Raw genomic sequence first — 11,802 nt, 5'->3', positions numbered from 1 at the left:
TTCTCTGATCAGTAATTACCTGTCAATCATCCATGCCTAAGAGCAACAGGGTTGGGAGGCTACTTTCATATAGCTTCTCTGATCAGTAATTACCTGTCAATCATCCATGCCTGAGAGCAACAGGGTTGGGATCAATTCCATTTAAAAAAGGAAACGCCACATGTACGTTTAACCATTTCTTAGAAAAGATTACAATGCATAGACTTGGAGGTTGGCAGTGAGCTACCCTGAAGGAGCAGAGCCTGAGTGAAGTGTCACATTCAGTTAATAATATAGAACTGTTCTGTAGAATAGACCACATGTAAGTACAGTGTGAATCCAATTGGCACAATATCTGCTGATGCGATCAACTGATGTCACCACACTCAGGTTTCTTTCATAAACTGGCTTCGCTTCATATCCATTCAGTCAATTCAAGAAATAAACAGGTATTCCTATTTAACATTGCTTCTCATAGACAACTCCAACTTCCAATTTCAACATTCTCATTACATAGACAAGCTTTGAGGAAAATGCATTTCAGTTTATTCACTGTATTGAAATGGAATTGACCCTAAACCTGGTGGGAAATCACTTCCTTAAAGGCCCAGTCCAACAGGAACTTGGCCCTGGCTGCTGCTGCCCCCTAGTGGTAGGATGTGAGACGTGGAAATAGACTTGATTCGTCCCAATCTCTCTCCTCCCGACAAGTTTAAAAGCATTGGATTGGTTTAGGCATAGGCCATGGAACAAGTTTCCATACCTGGCATTTTCTTTCCAATTTTACATTTTATTTCACCTTTATTTAACCAGGTAGGCCAGTTGAGAACAAGTTGTCATTTACAACTGCGACCTGGCCAAGATAAAGCAAAGCAGTGCGACACAAACAACAACACAGAGTTACACATGAAGTAAAACAAACATACAGTCAATAACACAATAGAAAAGTCTATATGCAGTGTGCGCAAATTAGGTTTCCAAGAAGGGAAGTGAACACGTGCACACTACAGGAGAAGGGAGATATTGGCACGCAACCTGTCGCATAATCCACATATCTACCTCCATTCCTAACATCATTACACTGCGTCTCATACTAAATGTTTATTTTTTATGACAATTACAAAATGAGGAAAAATGGTTTGAAAGCATTTCTGTTGTGAAATGTTAACTAAAAAAGTAGACTCAGCAATATGACGTAGATGCAGAAAGTAAACCGCATAGTGGGTCAATTTCAACAACAACTAAGAGCGTTCTTCTCTGCTGTTCTGGTGCCCTGGATACCACACTTTAAACAGCGTGATGCGAACCTGTGCACATGCGCAGATACTGTGTGTGACTGCGAAGTGTTGCATCTCGTTAATCTCAATATCTCCGGTGCGGCCCGTGGCATCGTCATTTCGCGGAGTCTACCTGGATGTGTTATATTTTCCTTGTGTCAACATGACAGGTATATTTATCCATGGTTTGAGCAGGGAGGTCTGGATTGGACTTCAGCCATACAGAGGGAGTTTGGGAGTGGGTTGATGGCCCCAGTGGTGTAAAAAGTACCCTATTTTCATACTTGAGTAAAAGTAAAGATACCTTAATAGAAAATGACTCAAATAAAAGTACTCCAGTAAAATACTACTTGAGTAAAAGTCAAAAAGTATTTGGTTTTGAATATAATTAAGTATCAAAAGTAAATGTATAAATAGTGGGTTGATGGGACACCTCATCTTATGGAGTTGTGTTGGATATACATTTCAAGTTTTAAGCAGTTTGTTTTTATTTGTAATTAAACTGGCATATCAGAAATGTATGTAATGTAGTGCACTAAATATATAATAGAAGTTAGCAGGTGTTATATTAGTGGTGAAGAATACATGTACACCATTGTGTAATGTATTGTAGTGAATGTGGGGACTAGTCCCTCATCCAGCAACTGTCAACCCAACACCTTAGTCGTTACACCAAGAGATATGAAACCATTGAAGAGGTTGCTAGGTGTTGGGTTAAGGTCACTATAGTATAAACTCAGTATATACCAGGTTATGAGGTTGCTACAGTAGGTGTTGGGTTAAGGTCACTACAGTATAAACTCTGTATAGACCAGGTTATGAGGTTGCTAGGTGTTGGGTTAAGGTCACTACAGTATAAACTCAGTATAGACCAGGTTATGAGGTTGCTACAGTAGGTGTTGGGTTAAGGTCACTATAGAATAAACTCATTATAGACCAGGTTATGAGGTTGCTACAGTAGGTGTTGGGTTAAGGTCACTACAGTATAAACTCAGTATAAACCAGGTTATGAGGTTGATAGGTGTTGGGTTAAGGTCACTATAGTATAAACTCAGTATAGACCAGGTTATGAGGTTGCTAGGTGATGGGTTAAGGTCACTACAGTATAGACCAGGTTATGAGGTTGCTACAGTAGGTGTTGGGTTAAGGTCACTACAGTATAAACTCAGTATAGACCAGGTTATGAGGTTGATAGGTGTTGGGTTAAGGTCACTACAGTATAAACTCAGTATAGACCAGGTTATGAGGTTGCTAGGTGTTGGGTTAAGGTCACTACAGTATAAACTTAGTATAGACCAGGTTATGAGGTTGCTAGGTGTTGGGTTAACGTCACTACGGTATAAACCAGGTTATGGCGACTGTTCGGTAATTAGTCAAATCCTATGTCATTGGGACAGAAAAAGTAATGATCTGTAGTCAATGTGTAATAAACATTGTATTGTTAAAACATGTTTATTGTGTTAATAATGAACACAGTGTGCTGCAATCTGTTCATTATGTTTATTTAAACCAGTCTTGCTGTCTGTGGAACATGTCTATGGCTGAACATGGAACAGAACACTAGTGTGATTCAGGAAGGATTCTGGAATGTTAAAGGCAAGATTCACACATTTTGAATCTTATATCGTATTCGTGTATCTGAGCAATTTTTGCCAGATAACTGACCTGTTATAGTAGTGTAGATGTCAGAACACTATAATATCACCAGATAACTGACCTGTTATAGTAGTGTAGATATCAGAACACTATACTATCACCAGATAACTGACCTGTTATAGTAGTGTAGATATCAACACTATACTATCACCAGATAACTGACCTGTTATAGTAGTGTAGATATCAACACTATACTATCACCAGATACCTGACCTGTTATAGTAGTGTAGATGTCAGAACACTATACTATCACCAGATAACTGACCTGTTATAGTAGTGTAGATGTCAGAACACTATACTATCACCAGATAACTGACCTGTTATAGTAGTGTAGATGTCAGAACAAGCTACTATCACCAGATAACTGACCTGTTATAGTGTAGACCCCCCCAAAAAATCCTAAGGAATAAGATTTTAAAGATTGAAGATTTTGAAGGAAATATAGGAAAGCTCAAGACATATGTTTTGGACATATTTAATCCCTTATTTTTGTTGGCACTAAACTACCTCCATATTTGCATTCATTTGTATGGGTTACTTTCAAACGAGTCCCGTGACACATTCGTTTCTTGCTCAAACGGTTCAGAACAGACAGAAGTTGGCACATCAGCGTTACTGACTTCAGATGAGTCCCATGACACTTGTGAGGATCGAAGAACAAAACAGAGGACATCCTCGCATTCGTGAGAGTCTCCCCTTTCCAAATAGTGTGGTCATAATAGGCTGTAGGCCGTTCGGAAGTGATTTTCAGGATGTCTCATGGTCTGAAAAGCATTGCTAAAGCTCAGCCACCTTCCACCACAGATGCAGAAATCCGACAGGGGCGGGCAGATGTGGCGGATTGAAATGCAGCCCATGCAAAAACCTTGATGCCTTGTGCTTAAACTGTTTGCTTTTGATGGGGATTTTTAAAATGATTTTACTAAAATTGACGCACGGGTGGAAGCAAACTGAAGAGAACGGGGAGGGACCTACCTGAATATGTCCAATAGAAACAGAATTGTTTAAAAACTGTTTGGACTAATGATTACACCCCTGTCCTCTCCCTCGTCTCTTTCATTGAACTGAAAGAACTGACCTGAAAGAACTGTACGGTTTCCCAAAAGCATCTCAAGGCTATGTTTATTTTAGAACAGGATATGTGTTTTTGGGTCAGTCAATTACACCATGCCCACTTCAAGCTTGTCTTTCTAAAAAATAATATTTAGGCAAGTTAGTTGGCTAACTCATTGATCCTGCTTTGTAGTATACCCCTCTAGGTGAAAGCTAATCCAACCTTATGATGAGCTTCCTTTCACCATATTGGAAGGAGAGGAGGGATTTTTATGTACTGGGTCTGGTCACATTTCCACTGATGCCATACCAACACCGCCATCTATCTAGTGTCAATTCTGGTGTTTATGACCACTAGCGGACAAATGTATCAAGTATCAGTAGCTGTGTTTACAGCCCAATAAAAACATTTAAAAAGTCCACTAATTGGTATTTTGTCCAATTACATTAGATTTTTTCACATTAGATCATGTTCAGCACAAATATCAGAAGTGGACTGCCTGTGTAAATGCGGCCTTAGAGTAACATCACTGATTTATGTTTTTTTTTTTTTTTTGAGCGGGGTATGGTAGTAGATGCCAGGTGCACCAGTTTATGTCAAGAACCTTTTTGATCACATTGGCTGTTTACATAGCCAGCCCAATTCTGAAATTTTTTCCACTAATTGGTCTCTTTTGACCAATCACATAAGATCTTTTTCAGAGCTGAAAAATATATAATTTGGCTGCCTGTTTAAATGCAGCCATTGAATAAGATTACATGAACAGGGAGGACCTGATCCTAGCCAGAACAGCACCTCTGAGACACACATTGTGTGCCTTGATTTATCTAGCTAATAGCTGCTTAATAATGTCTACAACAGATTCCAAGTGAGCAAGCAATAATGTTATTTTGATGGACAGTATTTCTCATGAGATCAAATCATATTCTTAAACCAAAACATGTTTTAAACCAACTCATGTTTTTAAATTATAGATTTTTATTAAACATCTCTAGTAACACGATAATGGACAAGTATTTTGTATTTTCAATTGCAACAATTCACATGATTTCACAATATGTCTGCAAAGTACAACTCAACTTTTTTTTGTCTTCATCATATTGGCTTGGCCAACTGAATATTGGCTTGGCCAACTTGGCCGTCATTATATAGCTTGGCCAACTGAAAACCATTCCCTGCAGGCTCAGAGTTCAACTCACATCATCATCATCACCACTAACTACAAAAATAATAATCATCATTATACTTATTAATAACAAGAGAAAAACTTATCATAATCATCCTTATACTCATCAATAACAACAAGAGGAAAACTATCCTCATTATACTCATCAATAACAACAAGAGAAACTATCCTCATTATACTCATCAATAACAACAAGAGAAACTATCCTCATTATACTCATCAATAACAACAAGAGAAACTATCCTCATTATACTCATCAATAACAACAAGAGGAAAACTATCCTCATTATACTCATCAATAACAACAAGAGAAACTATCCTCATTATACTCATCAATAACAACAAGAGAAACTATCCTCATTATACTCATCAATAACAACAAGAGAAACTATCCTCATTATACTCATCAATAACAACAAGAGAAACTATCCTCATTATACTCATCAATAACAACAAGAGAAACTATCCTCATTATACTCATCAATAACAACAAGAGGAAAACTATCCTCATTATACTCATCAATAACAACAAGAGAAACTATCCTCATTATACTCATCAATAACAACAAGAGAAACTATCATCATTATACTCATCAATAACAACAAGAGAAACTATCATCATTATACTCATCAATAACAACAAGAGGAAAACTATCCTCATTATACTCATCAATAACAACAAGAGAAACTATCCTCATTATACTCATCAATAACAACAAGAGAAACTATCCTCATTATACTCATCAATAACAACAAGAGAAACTATCCTCATTATACTCATCAATAACAACAAGAGAAACTATCCTCATTATACTCATCAATAACAACAAGAGAAACTATCATCATTATACTCATCAATAACAACAAGAGAAACTATCATCATTATACTCATCAATAACAACAAGAGAAACTATCATCATTATACTCATCAATAACAACAAGAAGAGGGAACCTATTATTATCATTATACTCATGAACAAAAAGAAAATGACCGTCAAGAACAAACAAATAATCTTCATCAATAACAACAGCAACAACCTAATCAACAACACAAATAAAATAATTTGACTCACTCATCAACACATAAAAATCATCAACAAACTAAATCTTAGTAACTTAATTCTTAACTTACTCTAAGAATATTGGCATTCCTTTCTCATACACTGAGTGGACAACTGCTCTTTCCATGACAGACTGACCAGGTGAATCCTTTAATCAGTGTAGATGAAGCAGAGGAGACAGGTTAAAGATGGATTTGTCAGCTTTAAGACATGGATTGTTTGTGTGCCATTGAACAGGGTATGGTAGTAGGTGCCAGGTGCACCGGTTAATGTCAAGAACTGCAACCTGCTGGGTTTTCACGCTCAACAGTTTCCCGTGTGTATCAAGAATGATCTACCACCCAAAGGACAACCAGCCAACTTGACACAACTGTGAGGAATATTTGAGTCAACATGGACCAGCATCCCTGTGGAACTCTTTCGACATCTTGTAGAGTTCATGCCCTGATGAATTGAGGCTGTTCTGAGGGTTCTGGTATACTAAGTGTATATTCAAAGTGAAAGCTTTTCCATTATAGAACATCTGATCTGTAAATAGCTAAGAAGTCATAAGTTTGCAAAGCTATGAATGTATTTGCAAATATTATTTTCTGTGCTGCAGTTTTTTTCAAAATTGCATTTGGTATTATCAGATCTGCACATTTTTTGCTTAACTCTTGTTTGAAACAACTGGCTCCTCATATTTTGATTCTGTGATATACCATGTGTGAGGTATTTGTGGTTGTCAACTTAATATATGTTTTAATGGCCAATAATATATTTGGACTACAATTCAGAGCCTTGTTATAGATTTCCCCTATTCACTCACATTGAATGAGCCCTTCAAACTCTTCATTGCATCCTCAGCTGTTAAAAGGTTCCAATCCTCTGGGATATCAGCAGGAAGTGCGTCATATGCTTCAGCAATTGTCTCATTGAATTTTGCCATCACATACTTCCAATAGTCTGAAGCCTCAATACTGGTGTCACCAGTTATGATCCAGTCAGGGTAGTATGTCTGGTACTTCTTATAAAGGTGACCATCATCTCCTGTTAGATCATTAATGAACAGCCCATTGCCTATCACGGAGGAGGAGCATATGATAGTTAATAACACATTTGAACTGTTATTCACCCAACCATTGAGCCCTTGTGGACGATGAATGGAGGTGAAGTGTTTGGTATGCTCCTTCCCTCCTGCTTCACAGGGTGCTTTGCAGAAAGGACATACCTCCCCACAGCCAAACAGGCTGGTGAACATCTTGTCCTGAGGCTTGAATGGCAGAGATCTGAGCCTTTTTGTGATGTATCCAAGGTCAGTTTTCCGGTCATAAACAGATGCCAGTGACTTCTCCATTTCACTCACAAACTCTGTGAGATACTTAGCAAACTGTTCTGTGTTTGCGGTGCTCGTGTTCAGAATCATAATGGAATCCAAAGCATCCTTGGGAAAGGCAAGATCCTCTCCCAATTTATTGCAAATATTCCCAATGAACGTCTTAATGTTGTTTACCGTGCTAGATGCTTTACTGACAGTTGAAATGTTATCAGTAATAATCCGGACTATATTTGAAAGATGTTTGTTCTCCAATTTCTGCAGACTGCTCTCTTTTGAGAGTTTCTCCACCATTTGGCAAAATATCCACTGCTTCACAAACGTTTTATATTGTTTTATGTACTCTCTATATTTCTCATAATTTTCATCAGTCAGGAGTTCTTTTAAAATGGAGAACTGGAAAGCCGTTCTTGTGCTGTAATCCTCTGACCCTTCACCGGTCACCACTTCATCAACCACATCAGGACCAATCCTTTTTGTCACATAGTCCTCTACAGCTGGCCGCAAACAGAGCTTTGTGAAGTCCTCAGCTTTCTTTTGGCACTGGTCTCGCTCATGGAACAAGTTCATGAAGTCAGTATAGTAGTTGTCCTTTGACTGTTGCAGACAATTCCTTGGGTCATTGAGTGCAATGAAATCATCATGCATCTTTTGGAACTGTCTTGCTGCTATGCCACAGATGTGTAGCTTCAGATAAACCTCACATTCATCACCGACTTTCATTTTCTTTTGTTGCTGCAATGTTTCATCAATCTCGTTAAGAAGTTCTTTGATGTTAGTGTCATGATAATCTGTTTTGTGCTCCACCTTCTGTCTTATAAAGTCCTGACACTGTGTTATGATGTCATTACAGAAGTCTTGCAGCTTTTTCCTGTGATGGTCATGATCCCTGTGCACCACAAAGCCTTTAGTCTTCTCCCACAAACCCCCTGATTCAACAACAAAGGCTGCCTTCCCACAATCCACCAGTCTGGTTCCAACCAACAGACTGTTGACATGACTGCCCCTTGTTGACAGATTTCCACTCAACATGATAAAGGCATCTTGGGAAACATCTCGCTTAGGAAGTCCTTTGAAATGTATCTCAGACAGAGTTTTACTCCACATGTTTTCAAACTCTTTACTGAGGGCCTTATCTGAAAGAACAGATTTTTTCTGTCTACAATTCTGAAGCAGATCTAGAACCTTCTTTTCCATTGTACTTGCCTGAGAACTCTTGATGTTGTTCAGTTCTGTCATTCCCTCTTTGATCTCAACAACTCCTTGCAGTTTGTTCTTCACTGTGTTTTCTGTCTCTCGTCTCAGTGTTTTGGCACTGGACACAAAGTCCTCCTTGTATTTTTCCACCAGACTAACATGGCCATCTTGATTTTCAAAGTATTTCACCAGATTGTCTTGGATTTCCTTTTCTCCCAATGACAGTTTCTCAGATGCCTCTGCCATCAATTCATTTAGCACATTTCCTATGGACCGCCCAAGATTTTGATCTGTCATGCCAATATTGTTAATTTTTGTTTCAGCACCAATCATCCAGTTGTACATCTCCTTCTGGAAGGCCCATTCCCAACCATTGTACTCAGAGCACAATTTGGAATATGCATCTGCAACCAAGCTGTTTCTGAAACTAAAGATGAATTTCTCAAATTTCACAGACTTCCACAAACTTTGTGTCCACTTCAGGAAATGTGTCAAGTCATCATTTCTCTGGAATTTTATGAAATCTTTCATCAAGGTCTTCTTGAAGCTGTACACAGCCTCACTGTAGCCAGCATTTACTGGAGCCATAGGGGGAGTCCCGTGCCAGAGTCCTGGGATGTAGCAGCTGCTTGTGTCTGGATCATAATCCATCACATCAGTGAACTTGGTGATATTCTCCTTCTTCTCCATTCTGGCTGCTGCCTGGGTCATTTCATTCAACTGTTCCAACAACTTCTTCCTGTCCCTCATGTTGTTGTCATGAGCAGACATGTCTGACACATTCTGATGCACAAAATGACATACTGGCTTCTTCCCCACTTCCTTCATCCTGATAAAAGCATGAACAACAATCTGCAGAATGTCTTTCATCTCTGTGGAGTTCTCCATGGCAATGTTGATGATAGTAACATCACTGAGTCCTATCACCAGTGTTGCCAGTTCATTGTCGTGTTCAAAGCTATCATCTAGTTGAGCCAACTCTGGTGATTTCAACCCCTCCGTATCAATGATCATGATGAAGTCACATTTCAGCTCCTCCTTGAGTTCTTTGTTGACTTTAATCAGCAGCATGAAGGCCCCTCTGGTGCATCTTCCACTGCTGACAGCAAACTGGACCCCAAACATGGTGTTGAGGAGAGTGGATTTCCCTGTGCTTTGGACCCCTAAAACTGTGACCACCCGGATCTTGCTGTTGGATTGGACAAGAGTATGAAGCTCAGTCAGAACAGCTGAAATCCATTTCAGAGGGATATTTGATGCATCTCCATCCACAAGCTCAATGGGGAAACCCTCCAACAGCATCTGAGCACACAATCCAGGGAGATGCTCCATCTGTTTCCTTTGTAGGCTACTTTCAGGAAGGGAGCAGGAAGCCTCATATAACTGGCCCAACTCACGCAGGAAGTGTTCAAGACCCAAGGAACAGTCAGATAATTGCTTATCCAAATCTTTAATGTCGTCTTTTTTCTCCGGAGAATGTTGGCAAAGATCTTTGTACCGCTCCCGCAATCCAGACAGGTTCTGACGTGACAGATTGTCCAGATTTATCCGCATCCATTTGAGGAAATAGGAACGCTCAGCTCCTGAACTTGACAATCCTAAAATGAAGCTTGCCATTGAATCTGACATGTCAAATGTATATTGCTTCTCTCTCAGCTCTTTCTCCTTTTTCTTCAGAGAGCTCTTGTAGTGTTCAATGTCTTTATCTCCTGCTTTTCTCAGTCTACACCTCTCTTTTTCCAACTGGGAAAGCTCTTTCCAGATTGTTCCTTGTAAGGGTAGTTGTTCATGTTTGAATTTCATTGTGTCTTTGATGTTCCTGGTGATTTCATCTGCTGTCTTCTTGGCACTCTGACAGTCATCACTGTCTTCATCAACCAGAATCCCAAACTGATGAGCCACGTCAGCCATGTTTTCAATTGTCAATCTGTTTATACTTTTTTCAATGATGTCACCCACAGAGGACTGCAGGATTTTGACAAATTCTGCATCATTCTGCTTCTTCTTCACAATCACATTTGTTGGGTTGATACTGTAGTTTGTGATCATTTTCTTCAATGTGTCCACCCTGTATGTTTTTCTCTGAGAGTTGACAACCAGAAATATCTCTGCTTTTGTGATTTCTGCTTCCAAAACCTTGAAATCTTCCTCAAAATCATCAATGAAAATGTAAACTGCAGCTGATGTTTGACACAGAAAGGAGAACTGTGTTTCAAAGGACCTGATGTCTCCTCTGAGATTGGCCACCGCCACAGGCTTGGTGAACATGTCTATGTTTCTGTTCCCACATGGAAAGTACCAGCTGATTTCAACCAGACCATCTGAGATTTGCCGAGGGACATCGCCACATTCCATATCATGATGAACAAATGTATCATGGTACTGTTGAGGGTTACTAAGCAACTTGTTCAAAATCTGAGACTTGGACAAGCTGCTTTGTCCTAACCTAACAAAAGACACCATAGGAATATCAGAGAGAACTATTCTCTCCTCCACAAAAGCATTTGTGGCCATTTGGGAAGAGGATCTAAACTTCTTCACTATGTCCCTCAAGGCCCACAGCATCAAAGTGATTTGTTCTGTGTCACAGTTGGGCAGCAGCAGAGGAACAGCAAACTGACACATGGACATTTTCTGGACCATCTCCTGCTGCAGGAAACCATCTGAACACAGAAACAGGGCAGTTATCAGGTCCAGTGGATTAATGACATCACTAGTATCAGAGTCAGTGTCCAGGTTGTCTACACCATAATAGGAAACTTCCTGGTCAATGGTCAGACATTTCACACTCCTGGCATTTACATTTGCCATCATTAATTTCTTAAGGAAGGCCCCTGGAAGTGACTGCATAGTGGTAAGAGGTTCATCTGATGTAGTATCAGCATTTCTCTCAAGGACAGTACTTAACGTCAGCTTGTTTTCATAATGATCTTCTAGTCCAGCCTTTGACAACAGCTCCCTGACACAAGGTCCTGTAAATAGAAATGAAAAGATAACCATGATAACAAATACAATTTCCTCTTCAAAGTATAGCAGAAAAGCACACCAACAGGTGTTTTACACTGTACTTTGGATAA

General features: G+C 39.3%; 1 protein-coding gene across 2 annotated transcripts in view; it reads right to left on the bottom strand.

Annotated features, from left to right (window-relative positions):
• Positions 1–4,926: 4,926 nt before the first annotated feature.
• The window catches only part of LOC110518665 (interferon-induced very large GTPase 1), a 30,468-nt gene continuing 23,592 nt past the window's right edge, over positions 4,927–11,802 (bottom strand). For both annotated transcript variants that reach the window (XM_036954127.2, XM_036954128.2), the window contains exon 8: positions 4,927–11,697. In XM_036954127.2, coding sequence (XP_036810022.2) covers positions 7,010–11,697 — 4,688 coding nt within the window. In that variant the 3' untranslated portion in view covers positions 4,927–7,009. The remainder of the gene's footprint in view (positions 11,698–11,802) is intronic.

This window comes from Oncorhynchus mykiss, chromosome 10, assembly GCF_057628025.1.
Source record: "Oncorhynchus mykiss isolate SJ-2025 chromosome 10, ASM5762802v1, whole genome shotgun sequence".
Lineage (NCBI taxonomy): Eukaryota > Metazoa > Chordata > Actinopteri > Salmoniformes > Salmonidae > Oncorhynchus > Oncorhynchus mykiss.
Note: the sequence above shows the minus strand (reverse complement) of the source record. Positions and strands in the feature narration are given on the sequence as shown.